The sequence below is a fragment of the Crocodylus porosus genome, unplaced genomic scaffold (assembly GCF_001723895.1).
Source record: "Crocodylus porosus isolate Cpor-Errol unplaced genomic scaffold, CroPor_comp1, whole genome shotgun sequence".
Taxonomy (NCBI): Eukaryota; Metazoa; Chordata; order Crocodylia; family Crocodylidae; genus Crocodylus; species Crocodylus porosus.
The window spans coordinates 109,936,041-109,950,579 of record NW_017728947.1 but is presented as its reverse complement, the minus strand read 5'-3'; the positions used below and the strand labels follow the sequence as shown (position 1 = coordinate 109,950,579).

Below are 14,539 nucleotides of genomic sequence, written 5' to 3'. Positions count from 1 at the left end.
TGTTTGCAAAGAAACAGGAAGAGAATGTGTTTTCATTAAAAACAGAAAACTGTAATACAAGAGCTGGGCAGGAAACAGTTTTCCAATTTTATGAACATTTTCTGTAAAAGGATGAACATGAGACTATTCTTGAGAAAACAGGGTACTCCACCCCAGAATGTCCCATGACATGTCAAGAAATACCTGTGAGAGATGCAGGTTCAAGCCCCTGGTCTGATCGATTCAGAGTACGGACCCAAATCCCAGTTATCCACATCCCAGGTAAGGGCAACAAACACCAGGTTATTGGCTATTCTAGGATAGGTCTCTCTCAATCTTTCCTACTGGAGCTGTATTGAATAAATGTTTATTAGGCCAAAGAGGCAAAGGGGCTCTCTTGCAATCAGACATTACAACCTGGATCTAAGAAACCTTTTGCAACAAAAGCTCTGTTGAAACTGGTTTATATCCAAATAGATACAACTGAAATCTGAATTTAGCACATATATCTATTTAAAGCATTCTGCTGTCCAAAGTTCTTCCTTCTGCCTAATGTTTTAATTACAACATTTCTCAGAAGATACATCTCCCTGATGTTAACTTTAAACTAATTAAACTTACGTGTTTTATGGTGCAGCTAAACAATTTTATTCGATCTTCTGGCAATTTCTGTAATTTGCATTTTCTTTCCTTTAGTTTTTCAAGTTCCTCATTGAGCTGCCTATGAACAGTCTTTATACGCATGTTGTAGTACATTATTTTTTTCATTGCTGTAGTCTAATGTGACAAAAACAACAGGAAAAATTATGAATCAGAATAACATTAGCAAAATAGGACCAGTAATACAAGTATCTTATTCTTCCTAAGAATATATTTTAATAGCAAAATATTGATGATTTCAGGTTTGCCTATTACATTTATAATCTTAAAAATTAGTTTGGGAACTGTACATTAAATTCTTATGGCATTATAAAATGCACTATCTGTCTGGCAATGAAAATAGTCTTAGCCACAAGAACTTTAAAAAAAAAAAATTAGTTTTCATAACCAAGTACTTGTTTTAACATATAAACTGAATAAATAAGTACATTCAAAATACTCTTAAACTACGCTGACTTAAATGAGTTATGCTTTATACCCAAAGAAGTAATCTGATAGGATCACAAGGAGTGATTTGCATTCAATAGATGTGTTCATGTATTAGCTATTCCAACATTTACACTTGTTGTGAATACCGTTCCTCTAGTGTTTTGAAAATGATTAGGCTGCATACACACATTCCAATAATTCCAATAGTAGAATTCTTCCAGGTTTGTTTACCTTGTAGAAAAACTTATCCAGAGTCACGTATATAAACATTCAAATGCAGAGGCTCTGAAGACTGGAGAGTTTGCAGTGCTGATACCATGCAGCTCAGAGTTGACAGGTCCCTGTGCACACATCTCAGAATGCTTTGCATGCTCCCTTAGTCTGCCTAGCAACAGATAGTAGCAGTGCATGCAGTAGTCCTGATTGGCTGACCCAGACTACCCATGGTCAGCCTGTATTTCCCTGCAGCATAATGTGGGGAGCATGAAGGGGGCATGTTTTGATCTCTGCTGGACCAGCAGAGTCCAGTAAGTGACACACTGTCCTCCTGGGAATGGGGTGGAGAGGAGATGCTGGAGGACTATGTTCACTTCTGAGAGAAACCACAGCATGTACACACTCCAGGGAGTGATTTAATCTTGGTTGTTCTCAGGTTATTTTCTTCCTGGAGTGGCCATTTTTAGTCTGGGAGAACAAGCCTGAAATCTGTATACCCATGGTTTCTCCTGGGAGAGCAGCAGCAGCAGCTCTCCCAGAAGAAACTAGATGTTTGTACAAGACCTTTAAAAAAAAATTGTCATTTGTGACTATAGTTATACAAAGTCCCTAGTGCTATAGGCAAAAGACTGATGGCAGACTGATTCAACTGATGGCAGGCCTCTGGCATGCTAGATTTTTCTGTTATATTTCTTGTAATTATTGCCATTGCTTTAGCTACAATCTCTTAATATAAACACTTGTAGAAAGAAGAGTAGATTTGTACCTTATATAACGTCGGTATACATAGAAACTTGGCATTCTGTTTTAGATTATTTAAACCAAAGGTGCTCAACTCCCAGCCCATGGGCCAGATTTGGCCCCCAGCACCATGTCATCTGGCCCATGGGGTGCCCCACAGCCCTTTGGGCTATATCAGGCACGGGGCGGGGGGGCACTCCTGGTGCATGGGTGCTAGGCAAGGGTGGCACAAGACCCTAGAACCTGATCTCATCTGGCCCTAGGGTCCTGTGCCACCTTCTGCACCAGGATCAAAGCAGGAACCAGGACCATCTCCACCTAGCCAGGATTAGATGAAGGCAGTCTGGGGCCCTGGAGCCTGTGAGCAACACTGGTTTAAACAATGGCAGGTCCATTTTAAAATGAGTTGCTTACACTACATTTTTGAGGGAGTCAAATAATTCTAATTCAGTAACATTCTGCCTCTCAACAGCAAAGAATAATGGTGAATACTGACAACACCTGGCCTTCCAAAACTGTTACTTAGGCCTCCAAAAAACGAAAGATTTTAACAACAAAAAAGAGAGAGAAAAATTGGGGGGTTTTTACATTTGCTTTCAGTTTTCAAAGCTTTAGTGGTTCATATATTCAATTATTTTATCTCAAGTTAAACATACATTTTTTAAAGGAGAGAAGGGAGTCTCACATAATCATTTGAAAACCAAATATTTTGAGACTCCTGACAAATGACAAAGGTTGCCAGCACTGCATAACATTACACCTGAAACAGGTATTTCACCTGTTGGCTGAAAGACAAAAGCTGGGTAACAATGGCTAGTTGTCACTAAAAACAAAGATCTAGAGAAAAAGAGAGCATTCATATTGTTGCCACAGCTAGAGGATAAAACCTATACTTGCCTCTGCCAGGACCTTGATTTGGGTGTGGGATACATCATATGTGTCAAGCCTTTGAAGCTGAGGCATGTGATACAACACATGAGTAGCATAATTACAGAGCAGACAGATGGGATTGGGCTCATACTGAGGATCATTCAGTCCCAAATCTTTTAGGTGAGGGAGCATTGCCAAGTTGGTAAGTTCCTGAAAAACCATGAAAAACCTTAAACAAAACATGATAACGGTCATTATTAAAATGAGCTTGCATTTCAGCATGAAGGCCAGTCACCATTTTTAACACTAAAGGCTTTGTACAATGGAGGTGGGGGGAGTGGGACTAGGCAGATCTGGGGTAGTCTCTGAAGGCAGAAGCATTGCATTATCTTCCTTTTCTGCCAGGCCCTGAGATCCTCCCCTGACACGACTCCCTTGGCATAAGGCTTCATGCCCTGGAGAAGACAAGGTCAGATCAAGGTGACACATTCCCCAAACCTGTGATTCCTTTTCAGGTAATGGCTAACCCTGTAAATGTTAATGTGCCTGTTTCTCCCTTGGAGTTGTGATACTCCAGCCCTCATTCTCTTCAAAAGGAGCTTTGTAGGGGCAACAGCTTGTGGATGATGTTTTCTCCAAGTAACAGCTGCAGGAGGGAGACTGGGAGGCAACAGAGTCTCAAAGTCTACATGTCAATGCATCTGTGCCTCTATGGAGTCCCCAAGACCTATGCAGATTTTAAGGGGTCCACTTATTTTGGGAGTTGCTCCAATTATGCGGGAGTGATAAGCCCTCAGAGGAAGGCGTCTGTGAAATGAAATTCTATTTCCAGCTGTCAGGAAGAAGCGGCTCCTCTGAGGGAAGAATATGAACCTCAGTATCCTGACTTGACCCTCCTTCTACTTCACAGCAACAAATCTGAGACCAGCAGCTCCACCACAAATTACCAAATCATCTGACTGTGCAAATATGTGGGGAGTTAACTACATGCTTCCCTGAACAGGATAATATAAAATGCTACACATGATGTAAGTTCAAAGGGTCCAGGTTAACACTGCTGTGGGAAGTTTAACTCTTATAAACCCTGTGATAAATTCACTATTGGTATCAGTCACTAGAGACAATCCCACTTATAGCAGAAGTCAGGGTAGATCCGGGGTGGGGAGGGGTGGTGCAGTGGTGTGGACACCCCCTCCTTTCAGTCAATCACGCTGCAGAAGCAGCAGTTGGAGTCTTTTTTTTTAAGTCCTGGAATTAATGAAGAATCCCCCCTTTCCTTCCATGCTCAAATACCAGGTCCCTTCCCCTTCTTATCCCCGCCACTGTTGCTGTCTCCAGCTGTCCTGGAGATATGAGGGCAGAGCTCTAGAGCTGCTTCTGCCCACTCCAGCCAGGCTCCGTGCACAGCCAAGCTCAGCCAGGAACAGCAGCAGCAGTGGATAGGTTCCTCCCCCCTGCTTGGTCCCCCATGTTCTCTGACAGCCAAAACCCATCCACTGTTGTCACTGTCACTAGCTGAGCCTGGCTCCACCACTCTTGAGCTCCCCCTTCCTGCCCCTGCATTAGCTGGGGACTGTGGCAGCAGCAGTGCATGGGGGAGAGAAGAGGAGGGGAGGGAATGTGCCACTGAACACTGAGGCCTAGGGAAGTGAGGAGGGAAAGTTTTTACCTGCTCGAGGGATTTAAAAATAGTCTCCTGCTCCTGCTCCTCTGGGGTGGTCTGCCCGCTATGGTGTTGGGGAGATGGGGAGGGGGAAGAGACGCAGCCATTCCTTCACTGCTCTTTACAAAATCCTGGAGTTGCCCATTGCAGGAGTGAATATGCCCCACCATATATTCTCAATGTTAACATAACATCAGTGCTCATTTTTGCATTTAACAGAATAGAACTTGAGTTTGGTTTTTTTTGCATATTTTCAGCAACTGATTCTGATGTTGGTTATTGTATCAAAACAGTCACAGCTCTCTACTTATTATACTCCAGCGTTAAGCGCTTGCTAGCAAATCACCCTGCTACTTTACTGCAGTGCTACTTGAGCTACGTGGCATGTTAAAGTTTAATTTCTTTGGTGACAGATTGCCTGGGATCAACATCAGACAGACAGCCCGCCTGCTTTTCTTCAGAGGGGACAAAATATGTATAAAACATGAACCTTTATGCTATCACATCACATCACAAAAATACCCTATGCTAGAAGATCAGTATGAAGTTTTGTAAAGTCAAACACTCAAGTTAGGAAATGACAGAACTGAGGTAGCCTGTGCAATCTTTTATTTAATTTTTCTTGGTTCCCCTGTGCAAATGCAATTTTTAAATACAGGGTCACATACTATCTGCTCCCATGGGCTCTGCCCCATTCTGTGCAAAGGTAGAGAAGTGCTCACTTAATGAGAAGCTATTCAATATTTCCATCTTCCAGGTACTTTTTTCCAATCTACTCCTTATCTTCCTCTACACCTATTTTTTGGCTCTTGCTGCTTCTGTGTTTGAGCCAAATAAATACCTTTCTCTTCTAGATTGCTTGGGCACTAGTAAATGGAGGGCTGACAGCAGAGCAGAGCCAAGCTCTCTCCTTTTAGTTCGGGTGCCTGGTCCCAGCCTGACCACCACAGCAGCAAAAATCTTACTGAGCAGGTACAGGCGTGGGCTGCAGCTCGCCCAGCTGTCCTGCTTGGCTGACATATGTACAGCCCTAGTCATGTGCAGCAGCTGTGAGAGGATGAGACATAAATCAGCTACTTTTATGCATGACACATGCACAGTCTGATCAGTGATGGGAGTTGCAAGAACTGGAACATGCTCAGGGAAGCTGGAATCTTTAGGGACTTTAGCAGCTGAATTCTACTAAGTCTCTAATAGGCATGTGCAAACTGAGATTTTTTTTTCTAATGCTTATAACTTGGCCAAACAGGAGAGGAATTTCACAGGAAGAGCCAAAGTCACCTCCCTAAACCAAAGCAGCTCCTTGCCAGATTGCAAACCCATGATCCAAAGTATGTTTGTGAACCAGAATGTCTCAAAGAAAAGGCTCTAATCTCTGGTTATTTTCCTTAACCTCATCTTCAGAAAAGGCTAGTTTAGCTGACACTTCATAAAGAAAACTTTTGGCCTGAGTCAGACACCCAGCAGGAAACATTTCCAGCCTAAATGGCTAGAGTTAGCAAAGTTATAATCAAATGGCAAAAGGGTCTTCTGATGAGAACTGGTGGGCAACTTTAATATTAGGAAGAGCTACCAGTCCAAACTATTATAAAAGTCTGTAGAGCAAGGACATTTGTTTGTTCTGCTTGCACAACTGTTTTATGCTGCTGTGCACATTTACTGTGCTATCTAAACAAGTACCAGTAATACACAGATATCAAAAGAAATGCCAAAAATTAATACTGCATCCTCTTCCAGTTTGTATTAGACCTGCATATTACTCTTCACTTTGTGTCACAAATCAGTTCTCGATTACAAGTTAAAAGAACATAGAAATGAAACATGAGGCCTGAACATACCTTGAAGGAGCATATCCTGTTGCCAGAGAGGTTTAATATTTCCATTTGCTCGTTGAAGTCAAAACAATTTCCTAACACAAAACACCAGGGCAAGCAAAATTAAGAAGAGGTATATTTGCACCGCCCCCCATTAGGGGAAATTCACATTTCCATCAGATACAAAGTTATAATCATGCAAAATATAACCATACAAATATATGCTTTACTTTTACAAGGGATTAAATCATAGGCAGAGTAATTTTTTTTATTTCCATTCAAACATATATAGAATGTTTTTATTAATATATAAAATAAATGGTGAGAAAAAACCAACAGATTTACCACAAAGGGACTGATTCTGTTTTTACTGAGGACAGTAACAGCTTGCTCCTCATTACACCAAGGACCCTTTATACCATTCTGGCAGCGTGGAAGAGCCATAGCTGAGGCAGGGGTATAGGCTGTAGGTCCAAGGACACAGGCAGACAAGGTTCTTTAGGTAAATCTGATATCCTTTATTAGACCAACTCAAATAGTGGGGGCATACACCCATAGATGTCCACTTAAATAGTCACAGATAAAGCAACATAAAAGGGTCTTAGTGTAAATGTGAATTAGCCATGGAGGGTTTGCTACTAACTTTAGCAGGACCAGGATAAGACATATAAGACTTGACTCTGCACCTCTCAAGGCAACAGGAGTTGCCATCAACTTGAATGGAAGCAGGATCAACACAAAGACATTATTCATCATAAGCATAAAAATAATTATGCTGGAACACTATCACCTACCAATGGTTTCTATGAAGTTTCCAGCAAGATTAAGCTCCTTTAAATTTTGCAGTGTGTGCAAACCCTGTAAATATTGTAAATAAGATAGCTTTAGTCCAACATCAATACTGCAGCTGGTGAAGAGAAAATAGACTGAAAATCAAAAGCAGCTCATTTCAATTTAAAAAAGCAAATCAAATTAGGATCAAAATACATTTTTGTTCTTTTACTCTTTATTTTGACATGTAAATAGACTGACAACGAATGTTATTCAGTGTGAATTATTGTGGAAAATCATGTAAATTATACTGCAATTAAAATAGTCTTAGTCTGGGGGCTCCTTGACTTCACAGCTGCTACTTAAAAAGCCAATAGCACAGTACCCCGCCATGGGTACAGACTAACTATTGGCTGCAGCCCACATCTCCATCTGAGGACACCACTGGTGGCTGACTCATGCCCCCCAAATTTTTTGCCTCTTGCATATTTCTTGGAGCATTGTCACCATAACATGACATGCATCATTTGACTCGCTGATATCAATCTCTTCTGGGTACGGCAGACATCATAGGCTGCTTACAGACATGAAAAAAACAAAATCAAACCATGCTTTGCTTGCAGCTTGGCATGTCCCTGCACCAAGTGCAGCACATGCCCAGAAAAGGCAGTGTTAGTTTGGCCCGGCTCACCCAACAACTGTATAGATCATGCATTTCAACAGGGCTTTTTGGTGCTTTTGTTTAATAGTTGATTGAATCAGCTTTAGGTAAGAATGCCAAAAAGCGCTGCTGAAGCCCCTGATCTATAAAAATGCTGGGGAGCTGGATCAAACTGACACACTGCCTCTTCTGGTAAAGCACTGGTTTTTGGGGGGGTTTCCCCCACATCTGTCAGTGGCCATAATGCCGGGAGATAAGATACCACCGTCATTTGCTGTGAGATTTCTAACAAACGGTTTTGTTAATGTATTTGGTCTTCTTCGATTTTGCTCTTCCTGATTACTTAGTCATTCTTTTCTCTCATTCTCCACAGCCCCAGTCTTTCCTTTCTTTATATCCCATTCCCACGAATCATTCCATCTTCACTTCCAATGCTGCCTCAGTTTTGCCCTCATATTCATGGAAATGGCTAGAAGACAATCTTTCCTCCTCCCCTATCCGTAACTATGAATATATTGTGTCTAAATGTGATCTGATTTACCAAAAACTGGGTCCTCTCATTCAGACCCTTCAGTCCAGCCAGTTGCCTCTCTCTAGGATTGACACTGGGTTTCTTTCTACACGTGAGTGCTATTTTTTCCCCACACCCAAGGGTCTTCAGCAGTCTGTCAACATCAATCAGCTGTGTGCTGTGCTGCCTGCTTCTGAATCTCTATTCCATGTGAAGCCCCATAGAGATGATTACCAGATGCCGGCGTTCCTGGGTCAATTCATCCTGCTAATAAATTCCTATAGAACTACATAGCTAAATCTCAGACTATTATCCCTTCCTCCACCCAGAGGAAATTTTAAGGTGGGGAGGGGTAAGACTCACCTCTATGTCCTTAATCTGATTATTATTCAACCAAACTACTTTCAGCTTAATTAGACTCTCCAGATTTTCAATTCTGGAAATCCTGTTGCAGTACAGGTAAAGCTTCTCCAGATCAACACAGTTTTGCAGGTTATCAATTTTCTGCAGCAGAGGGAGACACATTAGTTTTGAATAAGCACCAGTGTGCTCTTTGAGAAAAAAGGCGTTCTGCTCTTCAAAACACCACAGGCTTGCACAGAAGACCAGAAAGACAGTTCTTAGCCAACCAGATCTCCTACCGGTTGAAGAAACTGTTTTAAACTTCCCAGGCCTTTGGATTGAGTCCACAAAGAAAAAAGAAAGTAGTTGCTAGAATTTAATGATATAAATATCAAAGAGGTTCTTTGGCAACAATATTATTTTCAATACAAAGTTTTTATTTTAGCCACTTTCCTAAAAACAGGGTTCACTGCATAGTTTAAAACTGTAGGGGTCAACCTTTTCAGCAGGCATGCCACAAAGTAGCCCCGTACCCTCCCAGAGTGCCACTCCAATCCTGCTTCCCTGCCCGATCTGCTGTTCTGCTTTTTGCTCCATGCCCTGTGCTATCTGTCCCCTCCCCAATTTGTATGCCACACACAGGCTGCCCAGGCTGCTTGTGGCACATGTGCTATGGGCTGGCCCCCTTGGTTTAAAAAAAAAGTGGGGGGGGTAGGTTGAAAGAGAAACAAAATGATGCATTTGCAGTGCAATGCTTTAAAAATAGATCACTTGAGTATGATTTAATGTGGAATCTCTTTATACCTAAAGAGCATAAGAGACTCTTTGTACCTAAGGAGTCTAAATATCAGTGCGCTTACAAATATTTGAGGGTCAAATTCTGTCCCCGTTACTGATTAGGATAGGCTTAGTCTTCAAATCAGTCAACAAAACTGCCTATAGAGGAAAAAGAGAAGCAAGGGTTTTTTTGGTGATTTAAGATTATTGGATCAACTATATAACTGGGAGAGATGTTAGTCAAGTTTTCAGGTATCAAGTGAACTGGTTGGAATGTGCTATTCAGTGTCAAGGGGTCAGAATCTGGCCATTGTCAGTTGAAAAGAAAAATCAGAGAATTCACTTACCGTTAAGCAACACTCAGAAATCCATAGCTCTTTGAGTAATGGGCAATACTCCAGGTCTGAAATCTTTTGAATGCTTTGTCCAACGAGAGTAAGAGTTGTTAAATTTGGGAAAAAAGACATGCCTACTATTCTGGGATAACCTGAGAAAAACATCTCCAGCACTGCAGTTTCTGGTCCATCCTGATCAACTTTCTCATAAGACAATCCATTACATGTGCACTGGAAATATAATGCAATCATTATTATTGCAATTATTATTGCTCCCTCCATGTCTATTGTCTGAACAAATCATTCTGGATGAAAATATCTTAACTCACACTTAAAGTCAATTAGAACTGGGTGCTTAAATATCACTTGAGTCTGAAAATCTCTGCAGTTAAATGTGTTTGCAACTTTGCTATACTTTTGGCAACAACTGCTATGTGATGTGAGTTACAGGAGACAAAATTATAAGTCCATTGCAGGAATTCTTCAAATCTAGCCTCAAAATGCACCTTCAATTCCAATCAAAGGATCAAATTTTCATTCTAATGTAATTATGATACGGACCAAAATTTCATAATGTTTCATTTAATCTATATTTATATGGCAAGAGGAATAGATAGTGTCATGGATAAGTGGGTCAATGTTTCAGTTCTGTGCCACTTAGTTCAAGTAATAACTGGTAAATACAAGGCTCGATCCAGAAAAAGTACACATAAAATGTCATTAAATCCTAGACATAAAAAAGATATTCTCTCTTCTTATAAGAAGTACCACTGAGCTTTTTCCTTCAGTCCCTGCTAACCAAAAACTCCCATTACTTTAACTAACAGCCTAATTCTACCCCGAACTGGGCCACTAAGGTGACTGGTATAGGACGGACTTTAAGAAATTTGGCTTCAGCAGAGAATGTAGAATTTATTTTGTTCGATGTCATTAAAAAGCTTCTTTATATATATCACAAGACTGAGAAAATTACCTTGAAATTCTGTTCTCTGAGGATGTCATCCTGCAAGATTCTCACTTTAGTAACTTTGCTTCTTTCTTGCTTCTGGGAAGGGAGAATCACTCCCCTGCCGGAATGGTTTTTGATCTTTCCAGACTCCTATTGGCATCAAATGCCAGGTGCCAACCTATGAACTTCTCAGAAGGGAGAGTTCTGTACAGGTGGCATTTTTACTTCAGTATAAATTAGAATCTATTTTGGCAAACATATATTGATATCGATTGATATTTTGAGAGTTACATGCCTCCCCCCAATAAATACAAAAAACTTGCAGACACTCACCAGCTCTTTAATGATATCTGCTGTGTACTGGTTTTGGTTTTCACTTTGGATCATGTTCCAAGCACTTACAAGTAATAATCACCATCTATCTGCTTGAAGAATGACAGTATAATTAAGCCACTGTGTATCCACCCACAGAACTGAGCCACAGAATTTCAGTTTGAAAGAAAGTCTCAGTTCCTAATAAATACAGTATCAAATGTATCTTTAGCAGGGTCACAGTTATATTAACAGAGGAAAACGGGTAATTTTTACATGTTTGGACTTGTTCTTTTAATTCTATTTATATTCACAGATCTTAAGGTCAGCAGGGAAAACTAGTTCATTTAGTCGAAATTCCTATATATACAGGCCAAAGAATTTAATTCAGTTACCCCTGTCCTGAGCTTGACAGCTCAAGCTTGGCTAAAATGTATTTTCCAGGAAGTCACTGGGTCTTGATTTAAAACTCTGATGCCTGGAATACATACCACCTCCCCTGCAAATTCATTCCTGCATTGAATCACTACTAAAAAAAGTGTGCCTTATTCCTAACCTCAACTTGTCTAACTTTAACGTCTAGCCCTCAGTTTTTGTGGTACCTATTTTTGTGTTAGATAAAGAGCCCTTTATCACTGGTATTTTCTTTCACTTCTCTGGCTTCTTTTGACAAGCTAAGTATATTCATTTCCTTTAGCCATTCATTGCAAGACATTTTCTCCAGGCCCCGTATAATGTTTGTGGTTCTCTGCTTTGCCCTCCCCACTTTTTCAACATCCTTTTTATAATCATGCACACAGATGCTAGCGCAGCTTTACCAGTGCCATTTGCAGAGGTTAACACACCTTCTTACTGCTGCTCATCACTCGCTTGTACATCCATGGATTGCACTAGCTCTTTTTCCTACAGCATGGGAATTTCACTCCTATGTTCACTGGCTCCTAAATTCTTTAAGTTACTGTTTTTCAGGAACCAACTTCCCATTCTGCAAGTACAACCAGTTTCCTTGTTTCAAAAGCATGAGCTTCCATTTGGCACAAGATACATACCCATTGTTTCTTTTTTACTTGCTATTTGAAAAAAAATAAAGAAAAGATGCTTTCAAAATGAGACACGTTTAAGAAATTGATGGTTCCCAGGTAAGGTAATTTTCTAACAAAGAGGTGAAAAGCCCACATGCGCAGTCATGAAAATTGGCTGAAAAATATGAAAACACAACTAGCTGACACATTTTTTAAGAAATCACACATATTTCCTTTGGCTGAAGTTAAATGTTATCCAGTTGATCCTAATGCACAACCATTTTGTAATTAATGCAGCGCCTTTTTTCCCTCCAAAGATCAAAGAGCTCTTTCCTTGGCTTGTTAACAAACGACATTGCAAGGGATCATCCTGCCACCCTTGAGATACTGCTCTCGTACTCCTCCAAGCTTTCATCCAGCCATTTTGTAAAGGAAAAAGGCTTTATCCCATTTCAAGAGCTGGGGGAAACCTAACTGAAACAGGTGAGAGCTAGGATTTAGAGTGAACCCTGCTCTTTTCAGTGTCTCAAAGGACGATGAGCAATCGAGGCTGGGTTTTTCCCCGTCTCACCTTAAAGACAGCAAATGCACAGGCTCACGAAATAATGGAATAACAGAATCACAAGACCTCAGAATCAAATCATACTTCCCAGCAGCCGGCTAGCCCTGCTCAGGGCAGAATATGCTCCCAGACACTGAGACGGGCCTGAAGGAGCCCTGCTGGGCACGTGGCTCCACGGCCTCGGCAGGTGCGTCAAACATAAAACCCACTGGTGAGATCCAACGTGCGCAGCCCTGTCATCCACATCCAGCCCCAGTGCTGGCCTTGGCTCTTCCACTGACTTGCCAGCAGCACATGGCAGGGGCCTGACCAGCCCAGGACATGGTCGCAAGCAGCACCAGCCCAGGCCCCTCCTCACATGCCAGATCCAACACCTGCGGTGCCTCCTCTGGCCAGTCCAGGACACGAGCCACGTGTGGCACTCGCTCTGGCTGGTCTGGGGCACAAGCCACGCGCAGTGCCCGCTCTGAGACACAAGTCCTGTACAGTGGCTGATCCAGTTGCTTGGGGACACAAGCCACACGCAGTCCACGTGGCCACGTGTAGCGCCTGTTCCGAGACATGAGCCATGTGTGGCAACTTCCCTGGGACACGGGCCACATGTGGCACCCACTCCGGCCAGTCTGGGACACAAGCCACACAGGTGGCTGGTCCAGGACACAAGGCCCACATGGCGCCTGCTCTGGGGCGCAGGGGACACACCGTGTGGCGCAGCGTCACGCCACCTGGAGCGGGGACTGGATTCATCTGGGGGCCACTCCTGCCGGATCCAGCCCCAGGGTGGCCAGCGGACGCTGCGGGGGGGTCCGGACCTGGGGGTTCCCGTGGGCTCCTGCCCCCGGGCCCTTGGGCGCCAGCAGGGGGCGCTGCCCCTCCCCTTCCCCCCAACGCCACCTACCTGGCGGACGGCACCAGCGGTTGTGTACCGCCGCCCCGCTGTTGCCTAGGCAACCCTCGCGCTCCCCCCAGCAGCCAACCAGAGGCGGCGGCACACGGGATCACGTGGCGGATCCCGGGGGCGGGGCCGGAGCCGCTGCAGTCTGTGGGGCTCGAGGGCGTGTCTGACCCGCGCGGGCGGCCGGTGCGTGAACGGGCTCGGACCCGGCCCTAGTCGGCCAGCACCCGGGTTTTTTTCTTTATTATATACCTGATGTATCAGACTTACAGCTGTAATAATCAAGACAGCGCTGCTTGCAAATTAGACACGGTTATATCCTAGATGTGTGATTTGTAATCATGAAGAAAAATATATCATCTATATGACTGATAAAAATGAAAACACCTCATATATATGATTTATAATCAAAGAAAAAGCATCAGATACATATGATTTATAATCATGAAAAAATATATGATTTATAATAAAAATAGACCATATATATGATTTATAATCATAAAAATATGTCTCTCATATATATGTTTTATAAGCATTACAAAATATGCTCACTGAAAGTGGCCAGGTTATAGCCAAAGTGTGTGTGTGTGTGTCCATAAATGTCAGGGTTGCCAACCTTCCCAGACTGACCGGGAGCTCAGCAGCATCCATCTCCTGGTGACTACTGAAAGCAATCTGAGAGATTTTGAGAGGATATTTAAAGGGGGAAAAAAGTCTCCCAGAATAGCTTCAGAGTTGGCAACCCTAGTAAGTGTGTGTGTGTGTATAAATAATACTTAGGTTTTAGCCTCTGTGTGAGGCTAAAACCTGACCATTTTATAGAAATATGTAAGCAGGCAATCACTGATCCTCTGGATCAAGGCGTATGTGTACAGTGGTGACGCTCGCCACCCCCTGCCTCTGACACCGCCTCCCCGGTCTGCAGGCAGTTTCCATGCCCCCACCAGTCTCCAGGGGCACGTGGCATTCAAGTATGTGTAAGAGGGTCTAACCAGGTACCTGCTGAATCCACTTGTACAGAGTCCTGCAA

The 14,539-nt window shown here is 42.7% G+C and overlaps 1 protein-coding gene across 3 annotated transcripts in view; it reads right to left on the bottom strand.

Annotated features, from left to right (window-relative positions):
- Nucleotides 1-11,160, bottom strand: part of LOC109320687 (leucine-rich repeat-containing protein 9-like) — a 70,827-nt gene extending 59,667 nt beyond the window's left edge. For all 3 annotated transcript variants that reach the window (XM_019550917.1, XM_019550918.1, XM_019550919.1), the window contains exons 1-7: nt 11,052-11,160; nt 9,782-10,000; nt 8,679-8,819; nt 7,167-7,230; nt 6,397-6,467; nt 2,923-3,105; nt 601-756 (exon numbers count right to left, since the gene is read on the bottom strand). In XM_019550917.1, the coding sequence (XP_019406462.1) occupies nt 601-756; nt 2,923-3,105; nt 6,397-6,467; nt 7,167-7,230; nt 8,679-8,819; nt 9,782-10,000; nt 11,052-11,105 (888 nt within the window). In that variant the 5' untranslated portion in view covers nt 11,106-11,160. The remainder of the gene's footprint in view (nt 1-600; nt 757-2,922; nt 3,106-6,396; nt 6,468-7,166; nt 7,231-8,678; nt 8,820-9,781; nt 10,001-11,051) is intronic.
- Between the last annotated feature and the right edge of the window lie 3,379 nt (nt 11,161-14,539).